At 40.0% G+C, this 15,803-nt stretch overlaps 1 protein-coding gene across 3 annotated transcripts in view; it reads right to left on the reverse strand.

Moving 5' to 3' along the window:
- VCAN (versican) overlaps positions 1-15,803 on the reverse strand; it is a 117,666-nt gene that overhangs the window by 17,048 nt on the left and 84,815 nt on the right. For all 3 annotated transcript variants that reach the window (XM_053587119.1, XM_053587130.1, XM_053587110.1), the window contains 2 exons: positions 15,224-15,382; positions 13,942-14,024 (listed from right to left, as the gene is read on the reverse strand). In XM_053587119.1, coding sequence (XP_053443094.1) covers positions 13,942-14,024; positions 15,224-15,382 — 242 coding nt within the window. The remainder of the gene's footprint in view (positions 1-13,941; positions 14,025-15,223; positions 15,383-15,803) is intronic.

Genomic DNA, 15,803 nt, shown 5'->3' on the forward strand with positions numbered 1-15,803 from the left:
GTGCCTGTTCCCGCACCACACCAGTGTGAGCCTGAGGTAAAAGCGAAGTTCCACCATATGGGCACTGGCGAGGCTGATATGATGTGGACTGGCAAGGCTGCATTGATGGACACTGATCAGACTGCACTCATGGGCACTGATCAGAGTGCATTGATGAGCAGTGCAGTCTATATGTATCTGTGTGAGCAAAGTTATTGCTGCTATATTGTTTTTGGTGTGCTGTATATATATAAAATATATATATATTTTACTAATAGCAATTTGGAATCCCTAGGAAACAATGATATCAAGAAAGAGAAAAATTGACTTGGAGTGTAGGATATTCAAAGAACAGTGGACTTATGATTACTTTTTCATGCAGTACAAGGAAGGAGCTGTGTGTTTGATATGCCATAATATAATGTCTGTGTTCAAAGAATACAATTTGTGTTGACATTATCAAACTCAACATAAAGATAAATACGATAGTTTGCTTGGAGAAGTGAGAAAAGATAAAAATATTAAAACTGAAATATACATTGACAACTCAGCAAAATACTTTTGTGAAGCAGAAACAGCTAAATACTTCATCACTGTGAGCAAGTTTTCAAGTTGCCAAGATAATAGCATGCACTGGCAGACCATTCATGGAGGGAGAATTTATTAAAGAATGCCTTTTTTCTGTTGCCAAAGAGATGTGTCCAGAGAAGGCCGATTTATTTAGCACATTGAGTCTTTCAGGACCCTCAATTACACGAAGGATTGAAGAAATGGGGGACAATTTTCATCAGCATTTGCAAAACTCCGCAAAAAACCTTTCCTATTTTTCCTTGGCACTTGATGAAAGTAATGATGTTCGTGATTCTGCACAACTTCTAATTTTTATTTGTGGTACGAATGACTATTTCAAAGTCACAGAAGAGCTTGCTGCACTGCAAAGTATCAAAGGAACAACTACAGGAGAGGATATTTACGAAAAGGTTTGCCAAACCGTGAATAGTTTGGAGCTGGACTGGGCAAAACTAGCCAGTGTGACAACTGATGGTGCTCCTAGCATGGTGGAGTCTAAGAAAGGAGTAATTGCTCACATTAACCAACAGATGGACAAACATAACCATTCTCATCCAATAGCCATACACTGCCTCATCCACCAACAAGCTCTGTGTAGTAAATCACTGAAGTGGGACTCTGTTATGAAAACTGTGGTATCTTGTGTTAACTTCATTAGAGGTAATGCACTAAACCACAGACAATTCCAGGAATTCTGTCTGAGCTAAATGTTGCCTGTGAAGATGTTCTGTAGCACACAGAAGTCCGTTGGCTGAGTCGAGGGAGAATTTTGAAATATTTCTATGACCTACTTCCACAGATTACAGCTTTTCTGCTTTCAGAAAACAAGTACCTGAGCTCAATGATGCAGAATGGAAATGGAACCTTGCCTTTCTGATAGATGTAACAGAGCTACTCAACAATTTCAATGTGCAACTTCAAGGAAAGGGGAAGCTTATCTGTGATATGCAATCACATGTGAAAGCGTTTGAAGTAAAATTAGGCCTCCTCATCAAACAAGTGAAGGAGGAAAATTTCTGCCATCTCCCCACAACTCAAAATCTGTTAGTGGAAAATCCATTGGTTGCATTCTCAAATAAAACGTGTGGATTCACTGGAAAAGTTGCAAAAGGAGTTCCAATTTAGATTTAAAAAGCTTCATCTCCATGAACAGGACATACAGCTTTTCCATAACCCATTTTCTATTGACATTGAAAATGTGGATATGATTTACCAAATGGAACTGGCTGAACTGCAGAATTGTGACTCTCCGAAAGATGCATTCAAGTCAAGCAGCCTTCCTAATTTCTATGCATCTCTCCCCTCTGAGACATATCCTAATCTCAGGAACCATGCACTCAAAATGGCAACCATCTTTGGTAGCACTTATGTCTGTGAAGAGACTTTTTCCAGAATGAAACATCTGAAATCTCCAACCAGATCTAGACCAACTGATGCACATTTGCATCACTTGTTACGACTAGCAGTGACAAATATGGAACCGAACATTGACCATCTCATTAGCCAAAAGCAGGCCCATAGTTCCCATTGAAATACTGGTGAGTTTGTTGATTTAACTTTACTTGTTCTTCATTTTAAATATTATATTTGTTCCCATTTTGTTTTTTTACTCCAAAATAAGATATGTGCAGTGTGCATAGGAATTTATTCATAGTTTTGTTTTTTTTTTAAACTATAGTCCTGCCCCCCAATGGTCTGAGGGACAGTGAACTGGCCCTCTGTTTAAAAAGTTTGAGGACCCCATGGTGATGCCTGTGGCTCAGTGAGTAGGGCGCCAGCCCCATACGCCAAGGATGGCGGGTTCAAACCCAGCCCCGGCCAAACTGCAACAAAAAAATAGCTGGGCGTTGTGGCGGGCGCCTGTAGTCCCAGCTGCTCGGGAGGCTGAGGCAAGAGAATCACGTAAGCCCAAGAGCTGGAGGTTGCTGTGAGCCGTGTGACGCCACGGCACTCTACCGAGGGCAGTAAAGTGAGACTCTGTGTCTACAAAAAAAAAAAAAAAAAAGAGTTTGAGGACCCCTGGTCTAGGAGCCTTGGGAAGGTGCCTTTTCTTTTTTTTTTTTTATTGTTGGGGATTCATTGAGGGTACAATAAGCCAGTTACACTGATTGCAATTGTCTTGCCCTCCGGCAAGACATGATTGCAAGAGGGACTTTACCTAACAATTTCATACAGATCTGTGCAGTTGGTAAGTTCCTACCATAACTACACTAGTGACGATAGCAATAGACTTCTGGAGACAGGAAAACTGAGCTGCCCATTAGACCTGGGAGTTAATTAAACCATTCTTACACACTAGTCAGACTTGGGCACAGTTCAAATTTGTGCCTCAACAAAAAGTACAAATTATTTCATATTGTGGAACTTCAGTATTTCTCACATACCACTGGAACTATAAATCCTCAATGTGCAATTGCCCCGGGTCTACTATATCTGTCTATTTAACTACCCACATAATTAGATAATTTTTTTTAGCTTGGAAGCAAGTACCTTTCATTCTTTAAAATTCACTATGATTTATATTATCTATTTTTTTTTGCACTTTTTTTTTTTTTTTTGGCTGGGGCTGAGTTTGAACCCGCCACCTCCAGTATGTGAGGTAGGTACCCTACTCCTTTGAGCCACAGGCCCCACCTATTTTTTTTTTTTTTAAGACAGACTCTCACTCTGTCACCCAGCCTAGAGTGCCCTGGTACAAGCCTATCTCTCGGGCGAAACTCAAATTCCTGGGCTCAAGCAATCCTCCAGCCTCAGCCTTTCCAAGTAGCTGGGCCTACAGGTACCCACCACAACACCCCCAGCTAGCTTTTTCAGTTTTAGTAGAGAAGGGATTTCCCTCTTGCTCAGGCTGGTCTTGAACTCCTGAGCTCAGGCGATCCCCTAGCCTCACCCTCCTGGAGTGCTAGCGTGAGCCACTGCGCCTGGCCAGTTTATGTTATCTTGAATGGTCAACTAAAAACTATGTTTTAAACCACTGTGGATCTTGCCAAGCCCCCTTAAACAATCACACACATCCCGTTGAGAAAAACCATTTGACATTTTTCCAGTAAAGCCATTCAATGACTAAATATATTACCTTAATTTGGGGGAGAACTTACTAAACTTCAAACTATAATTTCTATTTTTTTTCCTAGAACAGTCCAATCGCTACTTTTAGCTATACTCTCTTCCTCCAAACACTGCTAATTTAATTTTGCAGTAAAAAAATTGATGAAAAACCACAAAGCCTTCTAGGTTCTCCTCCTAAGAAGACCAGCCAAGGAAAACTTTCTGCTGGGTTGTCTCCTACTATGAGTAAAGTCAAGATACAAAATTAATCGGTCCCAATATTTGCCTTAGTTGCTAGGATTTTGCTAAGCATGTGACTACATGTGTTAGCTTTACACTGCGTTTGAAAAGCCATCTCCTTTTACATTTAATTTTCATGTTCACAATATCATACAATTCATACTTTTTTAAACTGTCTAGAGCCGCAGGAACTTTAATCACAGAGAATATTATTTCTGCTTAGATCTGGGTGGAGTTCTAGGAAGGACCAGTTTTGAAACACAAAATATAAGATGGCCACTAGGTGGTGATATATATCCATACTTACATTATGAATTACTAACAACTTCTCTTAACAAAAGGGAACTTAGAATACTCGTCCAGATTTATGATTATTTCATGTGGCAAAAATGATTTAAAAAGTGTCTGTGCTATGTGCTCCCAGTTTTTTGACGGAAAACGTGAAGTTGGACTTCAGCTAAACAGTATCGACCAAGCTGATCGCATTCTGTTTTGTCACAGGCAGCTGTAGCTATCATCTAAATTATCCATCTGACTAACACGCTCATCGACAATCGTTTATTCTTTTGCATTTTTGCCTTTTACAATTATTATATGATTTACATCAACGGTAAAATTGTATCGGAATCCAAATCAGGTCTGAAACATCCACTAAAATCCTTAGAACACAGGTCAGATCATAGAAAAATACCTGTGCACACAATGAAATCTCTGCTGTGTGAATCACAGTTGGTTTGTTTTTCGGGAAGAACTTATCTAGGTTAGCTTTGAAAATACGACACAAGCACTAAAGCTGACTTCTTCGAGCGCAAACCCCTTTCATCACCCGGGGCCCGTATTGCCAATCCTGCGCCCTCAGAGCTGCAAAATGAACCCCCAATGCAGTGGATGTAAGGGCGAGCAGATAACCACCAAGGACAAAAGCAATCTCCAAACAGAGCAGACTTTTCACTAGAGGATGGGCACCTGTTTGAAACACACACAGAGAAGAAACCATCTTTTCACTGAATAGCAAACCCAGAATAACCACGCTGGGTTAGCCCTGGCCTTTCAGAGCACAGGTCAAATGGTTATCTGAAAAGAGGCTGCAGGACTACTTATTACAGAAACCAGAATATTTGGGAACTTTCAAATGATTTTTTTTATCCCTAGATGGCTGTCAGACACAATAAGCATTTGTTTGCAGACTGAGGTGGGGGTCCATTTAGCTTTGTTTTATTTAACTTAAGGACAACTGACTTCCCTACAAGGTGAAGAGGGACCCTTTTCTGATTCTTGTCCTTGCTGTGGTCTGAGTTCTTATTTATTTATGTTTTAAGGTATGTTATGGCTTTGCTGTTGTCTTTTAGTTGAACAGGGTAATTCACTGACCCACAACTGAAAAGAAAAGGGCAGCTTTGTTGTAAAGGAGAAAGAGACATTTGTTTTGGTGTCACTACCCTATGCTGGCAGCCTGGAGTTGGATCCTACAAACATGAATATGCTGAAGGGAAGAAAAACTAACTTGGGGTCTCCTGATAGTTGTTAAAGTGGCAATATGCCCATTATTTTCCTAGCTGGCAAACCTCTGGGCGGGAGAGACAATCTGGCCGGTTCTTGAGAACAGCACTAATCTTGTGTAATAGTGTGAGCTCACTGCCCTACAAAGCAGTAATTATCTACAGCATTTTCAGAAGGATGTGAGTTACTCCCACAGAGACCACTGCGAGACAGGGGGCCTCAAGCAGAGAACCACAAAGCAACTTGCGTTTAATCCATACAGTGAACGGTGCCAGTAGGCTCCTTCACCCAAGCTTGTTTGCACAGGTCATGAAGTGCAAACAACCAAATGCAAGGAGAAATTGCCAAAACCCATTCCATTTTTTTTTTTTTTTTAATTTGGAAGGAGTGGCTTTTCCACCATTATGCATCATCTTAAACTAATTAGCAGTTACGTTTCAATATCTGCATCTGATTTTTTTTTTTTTTAGGATAATCTTGTCAAATATGGAATCATTTTTCCAGAGACAACTATTGTTCTTCTAGCTGTCCCTCCCTTCACTAGTTGTCTGATCTCAAATAAAGGCAAGGTAGAGAGGATGGATTTGTGTTCTATGATTCATAATATTTCACAGGTAGAATTGGAGGTCAATTCCAAACCAAATTAAGCTTCAACACAAATAAAAGCTTTCATTAGGAACATAGTGGTTTCTTGCAGAAAGGAATCTGAGAATTCTTCCATTCCTGAGTCATGTATTAAAGGGTAAGGAAAGAGCATATGTTTTCCTTGGCTTTGGGATTAATATAATAAAGCCTGGAAGTTTAACATAATTAGATTAATGTTGATATGCAGTGTGACTTGTTCACAGAGAAGTGGCATTTGACTTAGCGCTTATGCCACACCACAGCTGACACAGATCCATCTGCAGAAGTTTTATAGAAAGTCTTCTAAGATCTGCAGGTGGAAAAAGGAAAACTTAAGTTTTTTGTGTAGGGAGTTTTGTTTCGGCTTGTTTTCTGCCAAATCACAAGTGCAATCCTTTCAAATAAGCAGAAATGTACAAAATAAATCTTAGAAAGCACCGGAATTAGTTAATACTCCTGATTCTCTTTTCAAGGTCCAAGACATCTGGGAGAGGAAGGAGGATAGGAACCTTTGTGTTTATAAACCGGTAATAACAACACATTCCTGCAGAAAAGGAATAATGGTTTATGGCCTATAATTTGTTACTCCTTTTTTCTGTCCCTTTTAAGTGTCTCTTCCTGAGTTAAGGGCTATTGCTTTATAGTTTCTACCTTTTTCAAAGCTGTTTTTTCTCACAATACTTTCTTGACAGACTGATGTATTTATTTATGAAAAAGGAGGAAGCTCTGGATTCAAAGTCAAATTCACAGCAACTCTAATCAAGGGTGAGTGAGTGGGTGTCCGAAGTTCTAGGTCTGCCAACCCACTTGGCAATGCTGGACTACGCTTATCAAAAACCTAGTTATCTCCCAGATAGACCTTAAGTTACATTTTTAAGTAAAAAAAGGTTAATTGTACAATTAATTTTACTAATTAAACTATTAATTTTTTTCCTGCAGTTTCTATCATAACTATCAAGGGGCAAGATGACTATGTTAGAGCTAGAACATAAGATATTTATGGATCTGTGATTTGGTAACCTGCTCTAGAACAGTGGTTCTCAACCTTCTTAAGGCCTCCTAATGCCGCGACCCTTTAATACAATTCCTCATGTTGTGGTGACCCCCAACCACAACATTATTTTCGTTGCTACTTCATAACTGTAATTTTGCTACTGTTATGAATTGTAATAAATATCTGATATGCAAAATGTATTTTCATTGTTACAAAGGGGTTGTGACCCACAGGTTGAGAACTGCTGCTCTAGAACCTCCTGACTAGATGAAGCAATGCAGAAGAGAGGGAGTCTTCTTCCTCCTGACAGCTGGTGAATGAAAAGGAGGAAGCCACGGCCACTTCCCAGGAAGCAGAGACACCCACAGCTGTCAGTGTGGATACTGACAAAGTAGAGTGATACTGACAAAGTAGAGAGGAGAGAAGAAATCATGGGAAGGAGATAGAGAATTTTTTTTTTTAATGCTTAGGATAAAGTTGGGGCTTTATTGCAGAAAAGATTAAACCGTCTAAAAACTCCTCACTAAGGCTGGGTGCAGTGGCTCATGCCTGTAATCCTAGCACTCTGGGAGGCAGAGGCAGGTGGATCACCGGAACTCACAGGTTCGAGACCAGCCTAAGCCAGAGAGAGACCTTGCCTCTAAAAATAACCAAGTGTTGTGGTGGGCGCCTGTAGTCCCAGCTGCTTGGGAGAGTGAGGCAAGAGAATCGCTTGAGCCTCAGAGTTTGAGGTTGCTGTGAGCTGTGATGGTATGGCACTCTACCAAGGGCCACAAAATGAGACTCTGTCTCCAAAATAATAAAACAAAAAAAAAACTCCTCACTATTTAGAAAAGAGAACTGGATTATCAGTTCCATTCAGTTCTCACCCTCCAGACATCGCCATCTAAAGTAACATTTTTCTTTGAAGAAACAGTGTCTGACCCGCTGAAGACTCCAGTGGCCAGTGGTGAGAGCTGAGCTTCGATGGTGCTGGGGGAGCCGCTGATGGAGGGGAGACCACGGGAATCCCTTCCCCAGAGCCATGCAAAGAGACGAGGGAGCAAGGTAGGAACAGACTGAAATCTCTAAGACCTATAGTCGGATCATAAAACCCGTGTTGGGGAGTTAGATTACACAAATAGTATGATTACGGCCTTAAGAGTTTCTGATATTCTTCAATTGTGCTGTCCCACACACACACACGACTGTCTTCACTTGAGAAGAAAGTTGTGAAAATTATTTTGCTAGGAAGTAGATAGACAGAGGAATGTGATTCCATCATGTTGCCTGGGGTCTGGCTTCCTCTGTGCTTGAAGGAATACATGGCCCTGGGTAGGGGATGACTAAAGGAAGCTCTGTCCAACCTCAGGCAACCAGATCATCCTTGGCCAAGCTATCTATAAAAAGCAAAAGGAGCTGATGGCATTCAGCAGTGCTATTTCCATTTGCTTTCATTACATTTTGGATATAAATTATAAGGCTTTTAAAAGCGATTTTTCCTCAGAAAGTATATTGACTCAACAAGGACCTATTTTGAAAAAAAAAAATCCTCCTTCAAAGTTTTGAGTAATTGTTGGTTTCCTAAAGCTTCATGGAAAACCTACCCTGATATAACCCAAGCATGCAGGCGTGGCAGTTTGCTTTCCATTTTCTGTTTTTAATTTGCAAAGTTTATTACAAAGGTATTCCTAGAACAACCAGGGACAAAATTATCATCATTTCCAGTGGAAACACTTGTTTTCTTTTGGGCTGATGCCTTTTGTAAGATGAATTATATTCAGTTATATATTTCTGCTTCTGAGGAACGCGTTTTTCACCATATATGAAAACCCACCTATTACGTTTTGATGTTTTTCATTATGGTACAACTTTAAACAAGATCATTGATTTAGGTAAATCAAGATCATTGATTTAGGTAAATCTCTTTGTAACCGTCACAAAGAGATTCAGCCCAAAGACTTCAGGTGGACATTTTAAGATTCAAAAGATAGAAGCAGCTGAGCAATGTTGTATAATTGATTATCACTCGTTCATTCAAATAACGCTCATTAAGTATTTATTTTATGTCAACCACTCTGCTAGGTGCTGAAAAAATAGAGATTAAAGTTAATCCCTGTGTCAGGAAATCAACCCCAGAGGGGTCTATGCTAAGATATTAAGAGGATCAAAGAGCTGTGGCGGCAGCAGAGAGGAGCTATTAGTCACACACAGCCAGGAAGGCTTCCCGGAAGAAGGAGGCTTCCTCTGCAAGGTACTTGAATGTTTGTGAAATGAAATAAGAACAGGAGGTGAGGATGTGCTCCAGGGTACACTCCAGGGGCTGTGGATATAGAGAGGTGCTCAGGGAGTGACAGGTGGAGTGGGTGGGCTTTCTAACTCACCATGCTAATAATTAAAATTATATCCTGCTGGTGATAGGCAGACATGGAAGAATTTTCAGAAGGGAGTAACAAAAGTTCAAAGCCAGGGGAGGAAAAGGTCATTAGCACTGGAAAGCAGATCTGAGGGAGAATTCTTCTGACCAGTCATTCACTGAACAACTGGTTACAGAAAGAACTTTAAAGTCAGCTAATTGCATAAAAGTTAGATAAGAAAAGTTTGTTTAAGTTTGCCACTTTCATGTGTATTTAACTTGGATGGTTTAACTTAGTATCTTTGGAGACATTACTTGGGTGACAAGTAAAGCAATCCATTATTGAAGTTATTTGCCAGGGTTTCTAAAGGAGCACTAGGTGCATTTTGCTGCCAGAGAACAATAGTCTAGTTAAAGAATAACTGGTGAGGAGAAAGCAAAGGGTCCAAGGAAAACTGAAAAGTGTTAAGAGAAAATAACATAAACCACAAGGGGAGGGCTAGGCCCGATTTTATTCATGAGTGTACTTTTGTGAAATGCAATATAGGCCAACATCCCAAATCAAGAATTAAAAAAGTTTTTAAATATAAAAGTTTTTTAAACAAGGATTTGGCATTTTATCAAAGAGCTCAACATTATAGAGGCCAATAATGTGGAACGAATCAAGCAGAATCTAAAAAATAAGGGCAATTTAGATGACTTGGTCAAACATCATTCATTCAGTAGAAGTATATAATTGAATTAACCTAGGCATTAAGCATAATCATATGAAATATGATATAAATTATACTGTAAGTTTGTTGAAAGTGAAGTTTAATTATTTCAAGAAAAGAAATCACTGAAACTGAGACCTAATAAAAACTTATTTCTTTTTACTGGATTGCAAGACGGAATACGAAAAGATGGTATAAGGTGAATATCAAAGGATCTTTTTGTTTGAATACTGCTGTACTTCCCAAGATGGACAAGCTCTAGTAAATCTTTCAAACAAAAAATAGGGGGTGGGGGGAGGAGTGTGCAGAAAAGGAGAGAATCACTTAAAATATAAACAAAGTCCTTAAAATTGCACACAGTCAAGTTAACACCATTTCCAAGTAAAAGCAGATACTGCTTCCCGGATGGAGACTTTACTATTAGGGATATTTTCAAAAGCAAACAACTTGGAGTAAACATTGTTAACAAAGGAGAACTATTTGATGCAAAGGCCTGCACACATATGGAACCTGTTAAGGGGATGGGGACCGTAGAAAGAACTACAAATGAGTTTTAGAGACACCTAGGCTGTCTGGGAAAGGAAGGGGATGGAGGAAAGGGTGGTTACAACAGAGGGAAAGTGGGCCGGAGATCAGTCGAATGGGAGGGAGACAGGCTGTAGGGCAGATAGTCTGTTCTGTTCCAAAATGTTCAAAGTTAAGGGACACTCCTCAGCACACTTTGATTTTACACAAAGAGGGAATTAAGAAGAAACCAAAGATCTGTCCAAGATTTTGTCCAGATTTACTTGTGTCATTTGTTTGATAAATTTTGTTAGTTGACACATTACATGTGCTGCCTTCTTCAAATCCAGGCCCTCTCCATCGTCCTTAGGTTTCAGTTAAAAGTGTGAAGTTAAGTTGTGTGGTTATCTACATTATGTTGTATTATATTCCCCTGGAAATTTCACAGGCAGATTTCACAGGAAGATCAATATTTCGCCTTTGTGCAATACTCACTCATTTACCAAGTTTAGGACCAACGTAGACCATGGAAATGATAATTAAAGTTATTTTTCAACAGTATTTATGTGTCTACATTAAAAATTAATGGACACAGCCAAAAACAAGCTGGTTGAGTTGTCTCGCTTGGGGATGGAAGAATAATTATGTCTGGCGAGTCAAGCTCACCTGTGTGGCACCTGGCAGGGAAAATTTGCTAAGACATTTTACAGACCTCACATAGCTGCCAGATACAAGCCAATATTAAGTATTTTTTAACCAAACTCAGAGGGATAAGGGATAATGCTTTATCCTAGACATCATGAGAACTAAAAAGCAGGGGAAAGAACCACATCTTTGAAGAGGTGAACAGCTAATGGAGAAACCAGAGTAATACATATACATGCTAGAAATAAAAACATATATGTCAATTCTACATAACCAACGACAGACTGGGGCTTGGCTTAGTTGGGTCAGTGTATAGGAAAAACAGATTTTTCATGTTTGCACCTGGCCAAAGGCAGCTATTCTAGGCTCAGGGCTGGAACATGCAGAAACACAGCCAGTAGAGGTACACTTTGAGGTAAATGATGGCCTGGCTGTGCAAGGCTAACTACCAACCAGAATTGGCCACCTGTGTGCTGGGCATAAAAAAGATCTGCACTTTTCACTGGGCTATATATAGGGGAAATTTGGGGGAGGTAGACTTATAGTGAGCATTCTAGAAACCCAATTTATTCCATGACAATGAAGTATCCATTCAACAAAGGAAAGCTCATTGAATGTCTATACTATATAATATATATTAAAAATTGCAGAAACAGTTTTAATTTTCTGTAATATGTGGAAAGAATCCTTTTAACTGTATGTTTACTTACAAATTAAACTAATAAAAACAAAATTGTCTACCTTCAGTTAAAATTAACATCTAAAGACTCACACCACACCTACATTATTCATCTAATGGACCAATGTGATCCCACTTCGGTATAGCAAACTGAAAACAAAGCTGCAACAATTGCAGATACACACCCAGATAGGACAATAAGACGAAAACGCAACTGTTAATTCTGAGTCTGTGGTTCCTGTCTCTTAGAACAATCTACTTTCCCTATGTTTTCTGTATCTTGCCAAAGAATCTACTTGTAAATTTTGAATGACAGATATTGCTAATTAAACATAAGGAATGATGACAGGCAGACAGCAAGCCAGGCTTTATTTTGGGGTTGCTCAAAGCAAAAACTATAATAAGGGCTACTTTTTTTTAAAGTCTAGGAGGAGCTAGCCAGAAGAAACTCTGGCTTTGGAGACAGGCCTGAGTTCAAATATAGGCTTCACCACTTAGTAGCTTTGTGACTCCGACCAAGTAGCTCCACCTGATCAGCCTTCTTTACCAAAAACCCCGTAACAATTCTAAAAGCTATTACAGGAGTAAGCATACTCAAGGGCTCAGTATAGTGACTGACACGTAAAAGTTTGTTTAGAGCAGGGTTGTCTGTAGGAGCACGGAGAAGCTTCCCCGAACAGAGTAGCATTTCCAAAAGCAGAGATTATTTTGGCGTATTTTCTAGAATGAACCTTTTACATTTTGGCAGACTCATTCAACCCCGATGAGTGCCAGGTAATGAATGAACCTCAGCAATTTGCGCGAGAAAAGAGCTTTGAAATTATTTGTAATTTTTACTCTTTTATCTCATTTAGAATTTAATTTATATTTACTGTCAAGCTCTGTAAATCCTAATTTTGCATTTCAGAATCCTAGGAACACTTAGAAAATATAGCTGCTGGGGGTTTGCTGTAATGGGTCTGGACCCTAGTTTTTTAATTAAGTCCCCCAGGTGATTCTAATGCACACCCAGCGCTCAGTACCACCAGAGTAGCCAATTACACTAGAACTATTTTATAGAATCAGATTCATTTGTGTTTACAAGTAGTAGCTCAAAACAGCTTCACCTGTTCTGATAAAGAACTTACTGCAGCCTTCTCAAAATTGTGGCTGACATATTCAAGTCACTTCTTTATTTCTGTAGAAATATAATTAAACACACTGGACTCTCCACAGCTGACCACCTCCCTACATTGATCACCTCCTGAAGTTGACCTAATTTTCATAGACTGGACATGCACCCCATGTACGTATCAGTACGGCAGGCCCAGTTCCTCCTGTTGACCACCTCTATGTGTTGCACTTTGTTACAGTCCCTTGGGTGCTCAACTTACAGAGGTCCCACTGTACATTAGTTGGCTGAGATTCCAAGATCATAAATCAACAACCTTTTTTTTTTTGTTTTGTTTTGAGACAGAGCCTCAAGCTGTCACCCTGGGTAGAGTGCTATGGCATCTTAGCTCACAGAAACCTCCAACTCCTGGGCTTAAGCGATTCTCTTGCCTCATCCTCCCAAGTAGCTGGGACTACAGGCACCCGCCACAATGCCTGGCTATTTTTTTTGTTTGCAGCCACCATTATGGTTTGGCGGGCCCCGGGCTAGATTCGAACCGCCAGATCAGGTGTATGTGGCTGGCACCTTAGCTGCTTACGCCACAGCGCAGAGCCTCAACAATCTTTTTTTAAAATAAAAAGGACAAAAAGGAGCCATGCCTTGCATCAGATTTCCAGTGTTGTCAGGTAGAGGGAAAGGTACTTTTAAAAATGTTTTTTCCTCCTTATATTATTCCTTTTTGTTCTGAAGCTATAAAAAGCCAATAGAACCACCTGAAGGATGGTTGAGGCAATGCTGCTGATTGTCTGGTTTTCTCATTCAATGGAAATCTGGCATGATCCTCTTTTGCCCAGAGCCACAGCAATTGGAGCAAGTGCTGGTGTTAAATCAGTTCGCTTAGATTCTTTTCTAACCGTCCTGTTCAACTTGTCTGCAGTGCCATGCACCCTCTGTAACGCACAATCAGAGCACAGTCCCAGGTTCCCAGAATTGATGTCATTTTCAGAGGCCTCTTACCAGTGTGCTGCCATCAGTCCAACGAAAGTCATGCTCAAACATCTTGTCATTGAGGCCTATCCACTGATAATCATGACCCACGCCTAAGAGAAGGGGGAAAAAAAAAACAGATATTTTTTACTACTTTGACCATGTATGGATGAAAATATACCCAAGAAAATTATTTTCAGAGGGAATCATGCATCTTCTCTTTTTGGCTGGATTTTTATTTAGTTGCTCATAAAAATCTCCCCTAGTCTATCTTTTGTTCTTCCGTCCAATGTGCTTGAAACTAAAAAGCTAATGTGCCAACATTGTGAGACACTAAAATATGAGACGCAGACAGTAATATCCCTCACAGTTTACTATAATTAGTATTTTTTTCATCCTTCCCCATGATCGAAATTTTCCATTTCACTTTTTTTGTTAGGAGATAACATTGGCAAAAATTCAGTGACCCACTAAAATGGGCCAGATCTTCCCCTTGCTAGCCTAATTTTGGAAGCCACATGTTTCTTCTCAAAGCATTTTAAAAAGAGGACTCCTAGACCAGACAGTTTTGCACAATTTCCCTCAAAAATGTGTTATCTTACTGGGAGTTGAGTCACCGGAAAGGATATCATGTTAAATGATTATAAACTAACAATCAAACTTCCAAAAATAGTACATATTTAATAGAACTTCAAACAGTGTTCAGGAGCAACAATTTTCTCCACGTTGGTATAAAAATACTAGCCCCCGTCCTTTGCGCTGTGCTTTAAGGAATTATTAAACTGCTCTGGTATTAAGTTTCATTAGCTTTCACTCTCCACCAAGTCATGTTGGTAGTATGTAGCTCACTTTCTATGGTTTAAAATAACTAGAAACTTAAACGAGAACCAATATGCCCAGAGGAAAAGATTATTTCATTCAGTTTTAATTTGCAGGATAGAAATATCTGAAAGCAACTTTCTCGTTAATTTGAGACAACACATGCAAATATCCAACAATGAGATCATGAAGGCAGCCGTGGTAAGATTTATACGGCACTGAATCTAAGAAACAGTTGTTTCTGTAAGTCAAAAAAGATCAAATATCAGTCTCTTAGGATTCCACCTACTGCATGATGTTTCACCGGTTACTGCTCGCAGATGAAGCAATGCCTTCCTATGCTATAGCTGAAGGTTTCTCTGCGTGGGGGACTCACATAGCTGAGACGCCTTGCAGTAGTGCATACACGGGGGATTTAATAAACGGAATCAGAACTGAGAAAGTGATGAGAAGGTGTGAAGTTTCAGGAAGCCCGCGTCTGTTTGGTACGTACGATTCACAAACATCTGTTCTTCGTGGGACAGGATGCTTGTGAGATGGGCGCCCTGCAGACGGCATTCCCGTTCAGCTGCATCCCACGTGCGTCGGTGGGCAAAGTATTTGTAGCACTGCCCTTGGAATTTGTGCCAGCCATAGTCACAGGTCTCAGTGTCTGGGAAGAAACAAGGCAGGAGCTTATTACAGTCACCTACGTCATTCAAACTTGGCTCCCTAATCCAAGTGTTAATAGGACACCCAAGCCAATATCTATGCAATGTCCCTGAGGTAACAGATTCATAAAACTTGTTCATAGTGACAAAGAAATTGTTATAAAGCCAGCCCCAGTGATTTGTATGGGGTGGGTGGCTGTCTATCTTTGGACTGAAAAGGCAATATCACACAACAATTTCCTTGATTAAAGCCAGAGAAAACTGGAAGAGGGGCCTGCCAAAACCTCTGAGGTTGCAGCGTCTGCTGACTTACTTATGAAGCAACTGGGCTAATTCCTTACCAGCACAACTTCTCTAAGAGAACCAGTCAAGTGATAAGATAAGGATTCCGGCTAACAGGATTATGAATGCTCTATTTGCATA

Source organism: Nycticebus coucang, chromosome 1 (assembly GCF_027406575.1).
Source record: "Nycticebus coucang isolate mNycCou1 chromosome 1, mNycCou1.pri, whole genome shotgun sequence".
In the NCBI taxonomy this organism is placed as follows: Eukaryota; Metazoa; Chordata; class Mammalia; order Primates; family Lorisidae; genus Nycticebus; species Nycticebus coucang.